At 33.7% G+C, this 17,293-nt stretch overlaps 2 protein-coding genes across 6 annotated transcripts; one reads left to right on the top strand and one right to left on the bottom strand.

Moving 5' to 3' along the window:
- Positions 1 to 1,369: 1,369 nt before the first annotated feature.
- Positions 1,370 to 4,810, top strand: LOC120092460 (F-box protein PP2-A14). Of its 2 annotated transcripts, none has more exons than XM_039050552.1 (3): positions 1,370 to 1,846; positions 1,938 to 2,056; positions 4,278 to 4,810. In XM_039050552.1, the coding sequence occupies exons 1-3, from the start codon at positions 1,541 to 1,543 to the stop codon at positions 4,606 to 4,608; spliced, it is 756 nt and encodes a 251-aa protein (XP_038906480.1). In that variant the 5' UTR covers positions 1,370 to 1,540; the 3' UTR covers positions 4,609 to 4,810. The 2 variants fall into 2 exon arrangements, with proteins under 2 accessions (XP_038906480.1, XP_038906479.1); XM_039050551.1 differs by having other exon boundaries at positions 1,372 to 1,846; positions 4,191 to 4,810.
- Positions 4,811 to 6,133: 1,323 nt separating this feature from the next.
- LOC120092747 (probable transcriptional regulator SLK2) lies at positions 6,134 to 16,805 on the bottom strand. Of its 4 annotated transcripts, XM_039050931.1 has the most exons (12): positions 16,628 to 16,803; positions 15,813 to 16,017; positions 15,401 to 15,712; positions 14,736 to 15,263; positions 14,402 to 14,533; positions 14,063 to 14,111; positions 9,940 to 10,154; positions 9,778 to 9,846; positions 9,168 to 9,268; positions 7,939 to 8,032; positions 7,757 to 7,826; positions 6,134 to 7,366 (listed from the first exon to the last, which is right to left on the bottom strand). In XM_039050931.1, the coding sequence occupies exons 3-12, from the start codon at positions 15,599 to 15,601 to the stop codon at positions 6,438 to 6,440; spliced, it is 2,388 nt and encodes a 795-aa protein (XP_038906859.1). In that variant the 5' UTR covers positions 15,602 to 15,712; positions 15,813 to 16,017; positions 16,628 to 16,803; the 3' UTR covers positions 6,134 to 6,437. The 4 variants fall into 4 exon arrangements, with proteins under 4 accessions (XP_038906859.1, XP_038906857.1, XP_038906860.1 ...); XM_039050929.1 differs by having other exon boundaries at positions 14,736 to 15,712; positions 16,628 to 16,805; XM_039050932.1 differs by lacking the exon at positions 15,813 to 16,017.
- Positions 16,806 to 17,293: the final 488 nt, after the last annotated feature.

The following is a 17,293-nucleotide window of genomic DNA, read 5'->3' as shown; positions in this document are numbered from 1 at the left end:
ATATATTCCCACTACCACTAGGCCAACCCATGATGGTTAAAAACTACTATTTTTTAGTTTTCAAAACTTAACTTGGTTTTTTAAAACATTGGTAGAAAGTAAATAACAAACCAAGAAATTTAGAAGTGAAATGTGGTTTATTTGCTAATTTTCAAAACTAAAACCAAAAAATCAAATGGTTACCAAATATAACCAATTAACATAATTTGGACCTGTTTGGTAACTATTTTGATCTTTGTTTATGTAAAATTAAGCATATGTTATTTCAATTTTCTATCATGGTTCACGCTTCTTAACTAAAAGAGTTGAATTTTTAGCCAAATTTTAAAAAAAAAAAAAAAAAAAAATTTAACAAACTATTTTTTTTTTCTTCAATATTTTGTTTGATTTTTGAAAATGCTAGTAAAACATAGAAAAGAAAGCAAGAAACGTAAAATTGAAATAGATACGTAGATTTAATTTTTGAAAAATTAAAAACTAAAAATCAAGTTACTATCCAACGGTACCTTAATAGTAACTAAATTGAGGGGGGAAAACCCAAACATTTATTCTAATTATGATGATTTATATATTAACTCTTGGCTGATTGAAATTAGAAAGGATAAAATAAAAATAAAAATAAAATGCAATAATTTTTGTAGATATAAATAAATAAATAAAAAGAACGAGGATAGTAGGAGTGTTTATGGATTAGATTGGGTTGAGGTATTTTTTGGACCAATCCGAAATTTCGGGTTGGTTTGATTGGCTACCCCCAATGACCCAAATAAAGTTTTCAATTCCATCCAATCCAACCCTTAAAATTCGGATTGGGTTGGATTTAGTTGTCAGGTTATATTTTTTTTTAATGAAAAATATGTAAATTTATATAAAACAGATGACTAATAATTAATATCTCATAAAATTAAGATGCTAAATACCAAATATTATAAATTTTAAACAAAAACAAATATCATAATAATATTAAAAGAAAAATATTAAAAATTCAAAAGTTAATTCAAACTTTAAACAAAGAGGTATATATATATACATAATTCGGGTTGGGTTGGGTCAACCCAATTTTTTTTAACCAATCCACAACCCAACCTTACCCAATAAAAATAGAAAAATTCAACCCAACCTAACCCAATCCAACTCTTACATTTTGGGTTGGATAGTCTGCATTGTTCGAGTTGTCGGATTATTTGAATACTCTAGAGGATAGTGACACGTGGGGACAAAAAAATACAAATCCCCTTCCACTGCGGAAAAAAGGGAAAAAAGAATAAAAAAGGTGTTCCATGCACTTTCACGTAGACGACCCATTTTTATAACATTCTTCCCCTTATTAAAATTTGACTTTCTCCAAAACCCCTCCACTTTTTCAACATTCTCTCTTTTTCCCCAACTTTTACCCCCAATAATAAATAATAATAATAATCCATGCCCTTTATTGTTCATCAAGTCCCATCTCCTTCTCTACCATTGCAAACACAACACACACACAGCCATCTAATTAAATCCCTCTCCCAAAAAAAAAAAAAAAAAAACCTCCTCTTTTATGGGGGCTTCCTTTGCCAAGGACTCCGCTAATTTCTCTTCCTCTTCTACCTCTTCTTTCGAAGATATACCGGAAAATTGTATTTCCATTATCTTCATGTATTTGGATCCTCCCGAGATCTGCAATCTCGCCTCTCTTAATCGCGCCTTTCGTGCTGCTTCTTTGGCTGATTTCATTTGGGAATCCAAACTCCCTTCCAATTACAACTTCTTACTTCGTCGAGTTCTTCATCCTCTATTGAGTCAACCTAAGAAAGAGATCTTCGCTAGGCTCACTCGCCCCTATCTCTTCGATCATGCTACTAAGGTAATGATTATCTATATACAGATTTAAACCTCTAATCTTTTACTTAAAATTAATAATTAAAAAAATGTGTGTTTTTATGTTTCTTTTTTAGGAGGTTTGGTTGGATAAAAGTTCTGGAAATAATTTCATTTCGATTTCATCAAAGGCTTTGAAGATTACAGGGATTGATGATAGAAGATATTGGAATTATATTCAAACTGATGAATCAAGGTGAGGAACAAACAAACACAACACACTTTATTTTTTATTATTATTACTTTTTTTAATTTCAACTCTCTACATAAAAAAAATAATAGAATAAAATAAAAATCAGTAATTTTTTGGGGTTGAGAAATTTTTTTTTAAAAAAAAAAGTGTGAAAGGGCAATTAATTTGAAGGGGAAGGACAATGACAGACAATAAGGACTTTTTCAAAGGAGTGTAGGCTATGAAACTTGATTGTATTCTATTTATTATTTAGACCCAAATTTAATTTTTTCTATTTATTGCTTTTTTTGCAAGTTGCTCAAGAACAATTCTTCCTTATCTTTTTTTTTTTTTTAATTTCTTTTTCTTTTTCTTTTTCTTTTTTCCCCTCCACAGATGCTGATGGGTCTTTTCAAAAAATATAAAGGAAGAAAGATCGTGGATGATTATATTATCTTTGGAAAATTATATTTAAAATATTTATTCAAATCTTCTTTCATAAAATCCTAATTAAGTTTTTTTTTAATTTTCCATTATGGTCCCATAAGTTTTAAATTTTAGATTTTGGTAAATTTTTTTATTCCATTTCCTCATCTTACCTTTAATTTTTAAACTTTGAAAAAATATTAATATAGAATTTGATTATTTTATTCATTTCACAAGAACTATATCCATTTATGAGCCCATATACCTTTTTTTTTTTTTTTTTTAATTAGGCTTTTTGTTTTGGAGAATTGTTCATATTTGGCTTCAAATACTAGTTTCGGTAGAGATTTATTGACCATATTATGTTTTTGTCAATTAATTTATTAAAATATTATTATCAAAGACTGCTTTCAAAATAATAATATAGAAGACTAAAGTCTAAAATGGCAGTCTTTGTAAACCATAAGATAAGATCCATCTAATAATGTTTTCGTTTTTCATTTTTGTCCCTCGTTTTTTTAATTGGAACTATCTAAAAGCAAAAATGTGTTTCATAATTTTTTTTTTCTTATTAAAAAAGAATCCGAATTAGAAATGTATTCCTGGTTTCTTATTCTCTTAATTGAAATAAAAAAATTTAAGAAAAATAGTAAAATTATTTTAAATGAAAAAACTATTAAAAATATTTACAACTAATAACAAATATCACTATTTATCTGTGATAAACTGCGATAGACAGCGATAGACTACTATATGTGATAAACTACGATAGATAATGATAGACTACTATCTGTGTCTATCTGTGTCATGATAGATAAAGATGGTAATCTATCACTGTCTATATAAACGGTGATATTTTTCTATTATTTGTAAATATTTTAGTTCATTTTTCTATATTTTAAAAACAGTCTAGGAAAATATGTTTGTTTAAAAAAAAAACAAAAAGTAGTATTTGTTCACTCTTCCTATTAAAAAAAACAAGTTAAATTGTAAATGTAATCCTTGTAGTTTGAAAAAGTGGAAAATCAGTCTCTAGTTTATACTTAAAATTTAATCCTTGGGATTTTATCAAACCGTAGGGAATATTTATGAAGTTTTGTCCGACATTAAAAACTACAATCTTAATTTTTAAAACTATAGAGATTAAGTTCTAACTTTTCTCAAACCATAAAAACTAAATTTATAATTTAACAAAATAACATTTGTCTCTTAAAAACTCTAATTTTCCAATAGTATGGATTAAAAGGTTGAAGCTTGAATTTCCACTTTAACATCTTATTCAACCAAAAAAAAACAAAAGGGCAAATTACAAAAATCACCCCTGAAATAAGGTGGTAATTGCAATTACCTCTCAAATTTTCAATTGTAAAATCTTCAAACTTCTACTGTTGTTAAAATCGAATCCTCAAACTTAATACTGGTTGTATAAATTGGACCCTCAAATTATAAAAATTAAACCTTTGAATTTGTACAAATGTTTCAATTTCATTACGTAAGTTTGAATGTCTAATTTAGTACCTATATAAGTTTGAAGGCTAAATTTTTTTTAATTGAAAGTTTGAAAATATAGTTCCAACTATCGACATATTTTAAGAATATTTTTTTACAGTTTGTCCAAAACAAATGGTAAATTGCAAAAACCACCTTTAACGTATGTGATTTTTGAAGCTACAGTCTTAGTAAGTAGTAAGAAAATTGGATGATTTTGAAAAAGGTGCTGGTAATTTGACAGGTTTGGGTCAGTGGCATATTTGAAACAAATTTGGTGGGTTGAAATAGGAGGAGAATTGGAGTTTGAGTTGCCTAAAGGAAATTACAGTGTATATTTCAGGCTTCAATTGGGAAAACCTTCCAAGAAATTTGGAAGAAGATTTGTAGATATTGATCAAGTTCATGGTTGGGAACTTAAGCCAGTGAGATTTGAAGTCTCAATTTCCAATAATGCCCAAAAAGCTTCATCTGAATGCTATTTAAACCAATTTGGGAAATGGGTTTTGTATAAAGTGGGAGATTTTAGTATTGAAACCCATAATTTTGTAGCCCAAATCAAATTCTCAATGATTCAAATTGATTGTACTCATACTAAAGGTGGCCTTTCTGTGGACTCTGTCTTCATTTGTCCCAATGATTTTAAGCCCACCTTCAAATGATCATCACTCTAGGGATTATAACTAATGTCGGTGGAGGAGAGAGGGGGCGCAGATCTCTGTTTTGGATATAATTTTTGGCTGAGATTTGTTTTTGTTTTGGTTCAATTTTGTTTAGGATTGTGAAATTGTTGTTATTATGAGATTGGTGTACAGAAATTCTTGGTGAAAAGAATAATGAAATGGAAAAGATGTTCTTTGTGTACTTTTTTGGACCCGTTGTAATATAACAATCGGATTCAAAATATTAGAAGATACAGTACAATGCAAAAGAATTTGCAGATATAGCAAAATTTATGTCCAAATTTCGGAGCCTATAAGTGATAAACTATATTAGAAAGCGATAGAATCTATCATGGATAGATTATCTAACGTATATATAAAGTCGGTGAACTTTGTACTTTTCTTATTTATCATTTTTTAAACATCAGTAAGATGTGTATAAATTATAGTGTTTTTTTTTTCTATTGAATTATATATATATATAATAGACTACATATTGAGTTACAATTTCCGAATTATCACTTGTGATAAAGAAACAGAAGTGAGATTTGGGTTTTGCAGTAAAAGAAAGAATGCTTTTGTTTTTATTTTTTCAATTTTTTAAAATGAATTTTGAAATGCAAAGCAAAAAATGTTTTAACCAATCCCAGAGTTATTGTATAGTGCAATACTTCAGCTCAGCGACCGGACTTTTTAATAAAGTTTCAATTAATACACTTCCAAAGTTTAGAAATACAAATTGAGTTTTTCCCTCTATATATTTGCTTATGTAACAAGTTTCTATAATGGATGTTTAAAAGTACTAAGATTATAAGCTATGTATTGAACGAAATTGTTTTAGGATCCCAAATTAAGAACTATAACCTTAGCCTGGAAGGAGACTTTGGATTTGAATAAGAAACTACAGGCTACAGCCCCATCGGCTTTAACCACAATAGCACGACCTTACCCTGAGAGGAGATTTAGAACCTTGGATTCGAACAAGAAAATATATCCCCATCTGCTTTTGGAAGGCCTTAGCGTTAGCTTGCACCAACAGGATTTCAGTTCTCCTGAACCCATTCTTTGGCATTTCTTTTCTGTGCTTCCTATAATTCAACGAATCCAGAAAATTAGCTTCTTCTATTTCATCTTTTCCTTATAAAGGTATGTACTGTTAGAAGCTGTTTTGGTGTATGACTTCATTTCATCTTCATCCATTTTTATTCATTGTCCATCTCCTCTCTTCCTTCCACAGCCCATTACTTGTGTTTTGTATAGACAAAAAGGGGCATTTATCACATTGGGAGGATAAAGCACTCGAAATCCTATCTCTTATGATTAGGTTTCATAAGAGAAAATTCCATTTCTTTTCCCATAAAGAAAAAAACAGACCAAAAAGGGAAAATTTCATTGTACTTTCACTACAAGAAATTTCATTGTACTTCCTATATAGTTAGTAGTTTCTTGTAGTGTTTCTTGTAGTGTCTCAGCACGTCTGAATTACAGTGCTCATATTCTGTGGAATCTTTCGTACAAAGGATCAAAAGCCAATCCTAGAATCTGTCATCACATTAATATAATAAGAAATGCTCTTTGTAAGACTTCACTCAGAAATTACACTTTTGAGGTACTTGAAAACAAATATAAAAACACCATACAGAAAGATCCCTAAACACCTAGTGAGTTACTAAGAAGGCACGTTCCCATGGAAAATACAACATTCATTTGTGAAGAAAACAAAAAGTAAAGTAAAAAGAAGAGGGGGAAAAAAATCTATTCCAAATATACTGTACAAAATGTAAGTTCTCCACTTAACCGAAGGGAGGGAACCAATTGCTAGGCCTGTTTTAAGTTAGTTGGCCTTTCCAGGCGAAGCACATATTATCGTCAAGATCACTGTTAAAAAACCCATTATCTGTAAAATCATGGGCTATATCCTGGATTATATCCTCATCCAAATGAAGATTTTGTGGCAACCCTGCGGTTCTTTGGTTGAACCCACTGCTACCAGCACCGACTGCTGATACGTCCCCAGTTGAAGCACTTTTGAAACTGTTACTTCGGCTTGGGGTAGGCGTATTACTACCCGATGCATTGGCTGTGCCTACAGCCGCCGCATAAGAGCTGCCTCTGTAGCCCGTATAAGTTCCAGCAATGCTTCCTTTTGTGTTTGATCCAGAAAGTGGTTGTCGTTGCCCTCTCCCACTGTTATTAGATATCTGGAGTAGTTGCTGGATCATCTGATGTTGCGCAGCCTGGTTATTATTAACATTACCTTGCGTAATTGGAGGATGATTTTGCACGAGTAAATTGTTGGTGTTCGGGCGCTGATGCAGTTGGTGTTGAACTTGAGATTGTTGCTGAGGCAGATTAGGACTTGAAAAACCACTGCTGGGCAAGTTCTGCATCGTTGCCGATGTTATAGCAGTTGTCCCATGGAAGCTTGATGAAGGACTCTGGTTGGAGTTATTGAATGACGATGATGGCTCCTGCTGGAGTGGGTTTGAACTTGTTGAATTCATTGAGTTCTGTCTCATTAGCAGATTCTGGTAGTTAGACAATGCCAATGCAGCTTGTGCCGAATCGCTCAGAGCTCCTCTGCCGACTAGTTGATTTTGGCTATTCATTTGGTTTAGCCCAGGATGCAGGGCGACCATTCTACTAAGGGTGTTACGATCGGTTGGCAGACCCTGAGCATTGGCAACCTGTTCAATCTCTTGCATTTTTTGGATCTGCAGCTTGGCCGTGGCATGCTGAGGATAACTTTTCAGACCCTCTGTGGAAGCTTTATCATTAGATTCAAAACCACTAAAAGCACCCACAAAAATGTGGTTTTAAAATGCTAATACTAATTCAACTAAAGAAAGAAAGAAAATTGAATAAATAAAACATAAGCAGGAGATAATCATGTGACTTCAGACCATCAGAATTGACATGATTATACAGAATACCATTTTCTGGATTATGCTACTGCAACAACTAATCATATAAATTCAAACCACAAAAACTTGATCGCTCTTTGCTAAGACATCATATTTCCAAAATCAATAGAATATGGAACACAATGCTCACAAGGTTGTAAACTTGTAAGGTTTACAAAATGCTTTTCATCAAGAACAAGAACTGATTATGAAAATTATTAGAAACTAGACAGAATGAGGCATACCAACTGGTCCGTTTTTCTGCTCCCTACAGAAATCAATCAAATCTTTCATGCTGTTGACGACCTCTGATATCTGCACTTTGATGAAAAGAAACAAAAACAATTAAACCAAAAATGAAATAAATGAAAGCAAAGCAGAAAAGTGGAGAGCAGATACTCTTTTGTAAAACTACGTGATACTGCACCTGCAAGCATCTAACGTATCTTTTAGAGAACCCCAAATCATTCAGTGACTGCAACTCCAGACTCTTGGCAAGCTGCTGCCCAGCTGTCAAAACCCTAAAAGAAGGATTGCATTAGCAAATTCTGATGTTTTTTTTCCCGCGGGGGGGGGGGGGTCAGAATTGATAAAGGTGATCCATCAATTTCCAGGAGCAAAAAAGTGCAAGCAGCCACCATTTATAGCAACCACATTTGAAATAGCCTTAAGTCCCATGTACTTTGATAGAAATTCTCAAACATTCCTAGATGGTATTTAGTGGACCAAGAGAGGAAGTAAAGCATTCCAGTATGTATTGACAGCTCAATTAACAAAATAAACCAAAGTATCCTCCACAAGCTCAAATCTTTCCACTACTACATGCATTTTTATCAAAACATAGAGATAATAGAACAAAGTGATTACGTAACCTTCAGTATTTGGACCTCAGGTTCAACAAAACCATGATACAAAATGTCAAAAGTCGAAAAGTGAATACAGGTGCAAACTACAAAGGAAAAAAGTAACACAAGTAGACTTTATCTGAATTGTCCTGATAGGGAACTCTAGTGGCTGGAGACGAGTGGGGATTAGGGAGATTCCTGAAATCTTCCCTCATCTACTTCTTTTCTTTTTCACCTACTGAATGTTATCCTCTAAAATTTACCGAGTAATATGTTCTCTTTCCCTAAAATTAAAATATAAAATGATTTTATTACTTAGAAACATTACAAGAATATGAGGTCCCTATGACAAAAGAAAACTGACTATTTTAGTCCCATTCCACTGCATAAATATGTCAGTTATGTAAAAAAAAAAGAAAAAAAAAAAGGTCAGTCTACAATGTCCAATAAAGAGTGATAATTCTATAGTCCAATAGGAGAGTTAATATAAAAATTCTCTGCCACTCAGCATCTAACTCTCTAATAAAGACACCTGGACAACCTGCATTTAGCTTTTATTCAATCAAAAGCAGTCGTAGGAAGAGCATTAGCAGGTTTTACTATTCATTTTATACTCCCATACAACCAAACCAAATGATAGAACATCTTAGAGGTCACTTGACTGACTGACACTAGCAAGAAACAACATGACTTAAATAATTAATACTTTTCAGATAAATATGAGAAATAGACAAGTATGATTCAAGAAGATGGATTCCACTATCTGTATGAAGATTCCAAAAAGATTTCACCATCTGTATGATCAACTTACATATTACTATTTGCTTGTAGATCCTGCTGAGAAGCCCCATCAGATCCTCCTTCAGCAATAGTGCTCTGGCATTTCTGTGCCACCTGGACCAACTGATTCACCTGTATTTAAACATTTGTCCACTGAAAGGATCAGTCAACAACTAAGAGGATACACGACATCAGTCAAATCTCAATAACAATCAGAAATCCAAGATCTGATGCCAACTTCTAAAAAACTGGTTTAAGGATAATATGTAATCAAGAAATTAAAGAACAGATAATATAGTACTAAAACTTCAGTTGTAAAAAAAGAAAGAAAAACAAAAACAAAAACTGAACAAAACAAAACAAACATATATTTGAAGCATTAGAGAAAAAAGTACCCAGGAATTCTCTAAATCCAAAATTGACTGTTGGAAGTCTCTTTAAAGGAGAAATCATCATTTCGGTTAGACATGCGATCAAATTTATATAGAAACTTTGTTTCAAGAACTTAACATTTTTCTTTCACATAGACTGGCAAATCCCAGATAGTACTGGTATATCTTTTCTTAAGAGAATTTAGTATCAGAAATCTTATTAGCACATATTTGTGCTACATGAGAAACAAAAAATATATAAAAAAATACCTGAGGTGCAACCAGTCTACGAGGAAGAAGTTCTTCATGGCGTCTTGCACAAAATTCCCATACCAATATCTGAAGTATAATCCAATTGCCAAAATATTAAGTACAAAACAGTTTACTCTTAAATAGATTTAGAAAGCTCAATTCACAGATCATTCTGGTAACCTTCAATTCATGATTAAATATGATACGAAGCTGTCCCTCACGAACAACACGAAGTTGCTCATATACACTCTCTTGAACTGCTTTTCCAAATTCTAACATCATAATTCCAGATGGATATCTGCATTCCCGTGGCATATCCAAGAACAATAGCTCATCAATAACTCCACTGCCAAATTTGATCTCATTAAGTCTAGGAAGCACTTCAAAAGATGCCTCTGAAACCATCACATGAATTGGATTATGTTATGCTTTATATTGCAGGCAAAGATAAACTAGAAATGTGAAATACAAGACATTAACTTCGATCCAAAATGGGGCCAGACATCGTTCACTGTATATCAATATGATAATTCAAACAATGATACTTAAAAAGAAATCAAGGCCCTTCGAAAGAAATAAAAGGCACGAACAAACTTTACAATTCCAACATCAAAACAAGCAACCATAGCTGCTTTCCATATGGGAAAGGAAATTACTGTAGGCCAACTTTCCCCAAGCTAACCTCCAAAAGTAACCAACCCATTTCACCTATCCACACAGAATTAGTTACTTAATCAACCATTAGAAGACATGTATAGAGGTCAAACTATTTTAACCAACCCTTATATAGAGATCAAACTATTACAAACAAGGAAACTATTTAAGTAATCTAATAAATATATCTAATAAGAAAAGGAATTATAAAAATTTACTACAAACATAAAACCAAGATATATGTATATTCCTTTAGAAAGAAAATGAGTCTCCAACTTGTCTGTATCATACTTTCTTAGAAATTGACATGTCAGCGTCTTTGTATGTCTTAGTTTATAGTCAAGAATCATCCTTCCTCTCCACATATCTCCCCATGTCTAAGGTAGATCAGCAACTTAGAGGACAAGGAGGACATGTTGACGTAGTAGTCAGGAACTCATTAACAATGTGCTCAAATGATAAACATAGCTAATAGTAAAAATTGTCGCATCCGATTATTGTGGAAAAAATAGTGTACTTAAACATTTTGTCACTATTGATAAGGAACACTGCCTAAATCTACTAATTGAAAAGCTTGTAGATTAGTAGACCTTTTCACATTCTTGGTTACACTGGGACAATATCCTACGTTCTAGTACCTAAATATGCTTCCATCCATCTAGCATTTCATATGCTCCAATTAAGTAAGGCCCCATAGGTTGCACTTTTTCACAAACCCTCTTCCTCAAACGTTGAACTAAATGAATAGAAAAGGCACCTAATTATATTAAAGATAGATTGTCCACAACCAACTTGCTAGTGTTCCCATATAAATTCCAAGATAACAGGATCAACTATGAATTTTAATCTCCCGCCATTTCCTATGCAAAACAATCCAATATGTGTGTTAGGATAAGACAGTTTCAAAACAGGATCTGTTGTTCACCAAGTCCACGTTCATATCCAACATTCAAATGAATACTAAAGAAAAGATTATGGTACAAAGATACTACTGATGGTCAAGCACAAACACTTTGCGTAAGTGTTTGTATCCAACACATGTTGGACACGGATACGTCCAGACATGTGCCCGATGTGCTAAAAGACATGTCTGAATTAAGTTTTTTCCCCCCCTAATTTTGGAAAGGGCTTGGACACGACTAGACATGGTTGGACATGACTTTGGAAAATATTTAATCCAGAAATTAGGGGAAACGATATAGATTTTCTAATAGACCAAATCCTTACATACTGATCATTCTAAAGTACCAGGATGACATCTTCCTCCAGTCATAACCAACTAAAATTTTCTATATCTTCTAAGATTTTGAATATTGTTAACTAAATCAACTTTATGTTTTAGTGAAGTATATTTTGTTTTTATGTTAAATTTATATGTTTTATCCATAGAGAGGTATTAATATATATAAAAACATACATTATGTAAAAAAAACAAACATGTCCCCAATGACATACTACTGTTATAGGAATTGACGTGCAGTCAGTTGTGTCGTGTCTGTGCTTCTTAGATTCCAATCATAGTAAGTAATATTATTAAAGGGCTTATGAGAAATTTCCTTTGGAAAGGAATTGAAGAAGGTGGAGGATGAAGGCCAGAGGTTTGCATTGCTAGCCTGAGATTACATAAAAATTGGGCAAGTGGTTGTGGCGTTTCCCCTTGGAACTGCATGCCCTCTGGTATAAGGTTATTGTGAGTAAGTATGGTCTACATCAAAGCCTCTGGATACCTATAGCTTTAGATTTTCCTTTGTTCTCCTAGTTCGTTAACTACCTAGTTGGGGATAGGTCTTCTACATATTTTCAGGAGAATTGCTTGGTGGGTGTTAGCCTCTTCAGGTGTTATTCTATCATATTTATCTTTTAACATATAGGAAGTTATATAAGTGGCCAGGTCATACTCTTCGCCTTCTTTGGGTATTTATCGTTTTCTCACCAATCTTAAGTCTTCGAAGGTAGTGGGTCTTTATTTCCATGGTTTCCAATCAGAGGCTTTTTGTTGGGAGAAGTGGCCCATTTGAAGTCGCTCTTTTATCCTTCATTCTTCGTTCCTACTAGATAACATGGGATTTCATCTTAAAACCAATTGGCAGCACATAGGAAAGCTGGTGTAATACCAAAAGTTTGATTTTGAATGAAAATGATCTCTCTCAAATGAGGACAGGAAAGCTTTATTTATAGAGGGGAAAACAGAATATAGCTTCTGTTTTTACAACTGAATTACAAAAATAACAGAATATAGTTTCTGTTTTTACAACTGAAAACTAACAATAAAAACTTACAAACTAAGGTTCTATTATTTACACCAAAAGCTCATCTATCTTATAAACATTGTGAGGGTCCCTTTGATTTTTCCAATTTGAGATCTTCAAGAGTTACACTTCTCCCATTCAGAAGACTTCGATTTTTTCCTCTATTTGGAGAGTGAAAGCCCCTAAAAAGTGAAGTTCTTTGTTTTGGTAATTTTTACATGGAAGAGTGAACACCCATAATCATATCCAGCAACATTCTTCCTCAGCTATGCATCTGCAGAGGTGTTTCTTTTGTCGCTGAAGGAAGATCATGACCATAGCTGTGGTTGCCAGCTTGCTTGTTCCCCGTGGGGTCAACATTTTATGCTTCTGAGGTGGCTGCAGTGCGTAATAGGGATTGATACTTTAGGGATCTTTTGAGGGGAGCTAGTTTGCCTATTTGCTGCGGAATCAATTTTGTAGGATGTTTTGGGTGGTTATGGTGCATAATAAGGATTGTTGCTCTTTGGTGATTAAAATATTGATAAACTCTCCTTTTCGTGATAAAGGAAGAGTTGTGTGGCAGTCTTGACCCTTTGCTATTTTGAAGGGAGTGTGACTTGAAAGGAATAGTAGAATGTTTCAAGATTAGAGAGGTCTTTGGAGGAGGTGCGGAAGATTGTTAGGTTTAACACGTCTCTATGGGTTTCTGTTGATCGGTCATGTAGTATTATCAACTTGGTCTTGTTCTACTGGATTGGAGTCCTTGTAGATAGTGGTGGACTCCTTTTGTGGACGTATTTTTTGTATGCCCTTGTAATTCTTTCCCTACTTCTCAGTAAATGTTTGGCTTCTTATCAAAAAGAACATTCAATTGAGATATTTGTTGAGGGGTGGGGGAGGGGCAAGAATTGAAAATAATATATTGATTGTGACAACTTCAACAATTACTTGGGAGGTCTTTAGAGGAGGTGTGAAAGGTTGTTAGGTTTAATGCATCTCTATGGGATTTTGTTGATCGGTCTTTTAGTAATTACCAACTTGGAGTTATTCTATTGGATTGGAGTCCTTCCTTGTAAATAGTAGTAGACCCCTTTTGTGGACTTTTTTTTTGTATGCCTTTGTAATTTTTACTATATCTCACCAGAAAAGAAAGAAAAAAAAAAAACCCTGCAATTGAGATTTTTGTTGAGGGGTGGGGGAGGGGCAAGAATTTAAAATAATAGATTGATTGTAACAACTTTAACAATTACTTCCTTTTTGTTTCAATATAGATACCATTGAAATCCTAGCAAAATAATCTGTTAAACCTCTACCACAGCCCCTCATTAGCTTCCGACAGACTAAACACATTTCACACCATTCCTTCGGAGAATTCAATTATCTATAAGTAAATATAAAGAAGGTTAACAGTATCATACCAAATCCCCGTCCAGATTTTGAACCACAAATGTCACACTGCCATGCATCCTGAAATATAGATCACAAGGAAGAATTCAGGGGGAGAAGCTAAATGTCATGACTATCTAATTGGAATAACAAAATAAAAGTTGCAGACATCATTTTAGCAACCTGCACAATGACCAATTTTACACATCACAAAAGATTCTTTTATTTTTTTGGGAGGCATCACAAAAGAATCTTTTAATAAAAAGATTAACCAAATTCCAAAAGTCATAATTAGCATAGTGAGAGTAAATAACAAGTGGAAAAGTCAAACATAAAAGCCCACAAGAATATCAAGGTAAGGCAAAACTGACCATAGCTGCTTGAGGGAAAACACCAAGTGCATGATGTCCAACATTGTTATATAATGACAAACACCATCTTTTCTTTGCACGAGGGGAATAATATTCAGTCACGAACTTCCTCCAATAGGCAATACTATTATCCTATCAGAAGTCAAAACTAATAGTTGATATTTAGGCTAACAAGAAGCGCATGTAAAACAGTAAAAGAGAGAATGTGAAATAGAACCTAAAATATTAACCTGGGATGGATAAAAATAAACATAAATTCATTAAAGAAGACTTTTTCAGAAATATGCAGATGATAACCCAATAAACAAAAGAAGAAGACAGAAGATGAACTCACAGCAGGCCTTTGACGCTGATGGTATAAGTACTGCATTAGCCGCCGAGCACATACACCACCATCATGAGGCCGCTTCATAGCATTAACAGGCTGTATTGTCTGTTGCTGAAGTTGCTGCCTCAATTGTATCTGCTGCTGCTGCTGCATATGAGCTCTCTGCAAAGGAGGCAAAGACTGAAAAATTTGTTGCTGTTGTCGTAATCTCTGTAGCTGCTGAAATAATGCTGCTTGTAACTGAGGCGTATTACGACCTTGCAATTGCATGGACTCTTGTCTCTGCAGTAGCTGTTGTAGTAGTAACTGCTGTTGCAGAAAATCATCCTGCTTAATATCCAAACGTGGTTTCTTCTGTGACTGAGAATAACTGTTGGGATCTGTCATGAGAGATCCAGAGACACGTGCACCCATGGGCAGTGAAGTTTGGATGGTTTGTGAATTTGACATTGATGCATCACCTGAAGAAACTTGTCGGGCCTGTGGCTGGTTCTGTGGCAATTGGGGGGCATTATGATCCTGCTGAGAATTGTGCTGCAGTACAGAAGATGCATCAATAAGTGATGCACCTGAGATGCTCATGTTATTTGATGTAAAAGACATGGGTGATGCAGGTAATCGCATGTATGATTCCGCATTCATGCTTGGACTTCTCTGCAAGTGAGGCCCACCTGAAAGTGCAGAGTTTGCATCTGTAACCAGAGAACTTGCCCCAACACTTGGTCCTGAATCTGCCACACTATTAAACACACCATTATTCGTGTCCCCAGAAACTGGACCCAAATTTGAATGGCCAGTGCCTGGAATTGAATTTGATGAGTTTCCATAAGATGAGCCCAAGTGAGATTTAACAGTAGCCTTGGACTGCCCATCTCCTTGGAAAAAAATCCCAGAACTTGAGGAAGATTGTGCTAATCCTCCAGTCACCCTAGAAGCTGCCATTTGGGGCACCAATCGTTGGTGGCCAGCGTCCAAGTAGCTGTCTAAAGCCAGTCTCTTCACTAATTACTACTATAAAATATTTCTGACCCACAAAATATGATAATTAAATTAAATCCATAGCGAAGAAACCCCAAAACTTACTCATAGACATCAGCGAACCTCAAAAACACATGATCGAACAACAGATACGTTCAGTACTCAACTAAAAATATAGAGAAAGAATTGATCCCTCTTTCTTTAAAGTTATCAATCAATAATCACATATCCTACAAGTTCTTAACCACCAGATTGCAATGTGCCTGTGATCTGCGATCCTGGTCGCTATTTCAACAAGACGCAGAGGACCCTAAAGTTAAACAGATATAACTACAGCATTAGAAGAGGGAGAGAAAAAAAAACTACAAAGAAAACACACCAACGGCCACTATAGAAACGAAAAGTAAATCATTAGAAAGAAAACAGTTCTCCACATAAGTAACTTTTCACAAGTGTCAGAACCCCAAATGAGAAACAGAAACATAATTCAAATAACCACTTTGAAGACCCAATTTCTCGTCTACATTAGCCACAAAGAACAGAAATTAAATTATATCGCACGCAACTTCAGAAATAAAATAGCAGCTTGAATCACCAAGGCTCAATTTTGAAAAGAAAGAAACAGAAAGAGAGCTGCACCTCCCAAAACTCGGCTAAACTTAAAATTAAGCATTAAAATCCAAGAAAAAAAAAACAGAAGATCAAGCAAGAAAAAGAAAAAGAAAAAGAACAAGAACAAGAAGCAAAGAAGGGACAGAAGGAAAAAAGGCAAAGTGATATCGAGAACAGAAATAAAGGATCCAAATTCGAACCGATTATAAAAAAAATCGGAACGAACAACAAAAGAAAATTAAGCAACAAAAGAAAACCATTAAGAGAAAAAAGGAGGACAGAAGAGGGAAGAGAGTTTGACTACCAACCTTGCAAAGCGGAAAAGAAGCTGAAACCAGACGAGTAACGGAAGCTACAGCCTTCGCTTCGCTGTGAATTCGGAGAATTGAAAATTCGAGAGGGAGAAAGAGGAAGAAGGAGGAGGAAAGGGGATGCCAGTTATCAGCCTCATCATTGGGCCGGACTGGGCCGGCCCAGCCCAAAGAATCGAGAAATTGTGATGTAAAACTAAAAAGAAATAAGTCTCATAAAAAATTAGGGGTGAAAAAAACTAAACCGAACCGAGCTGGTTCAGCTTAGTTCGGTTCAGGTTTATGTTATTTTTGAGCTATATATTTATATATCTAGTTTGAGTAGAATTTCATAATTGTTTTCCTTGAAGGAAAAAAAAACCACAACTTCTCATGTTTTATAATTCGATGATCTTATTCCAATTCTCAATTAAATAATAGTTATTCAATTATATAAATAAAAAAAATTCATCAATTACGTATAATGTTAACACCAACACTTTATCTTATTTTTATTTTAATAGTATTATAGTAAAATTAATATAGATTTATTAATTTAACATTAAAATAATAGGATATATAAAACTTTATTGACTTGATTATAGTTTGCTTGGTAACTTTTTGTATTATTATAATTATACATAATATAAATATATAGTAAATAAAATGAATTATGTTAATGCA

The sequence above is a fragment of the Benincasa hispida genome, chromosome 12 (genome assembly GCF_009727055.1).
Source record: "Benincasa hispida cultivar B227 chromosome 12, ASM972705v1, whole genome shotgun sequence".
Classification (NCBI taxonomy): domain Eukaryota; kingdom Viridiplantae; phylum Streptophyta; class Magnoliopsida; order Cucurbitales; family Cucurbitaceae; genus Benincasa; species Benincasa hispida.
Note: the sequence above shows the minus strand (reverse complement) of the source record. Positions and strands in the feature narration are given on the sequence as shown.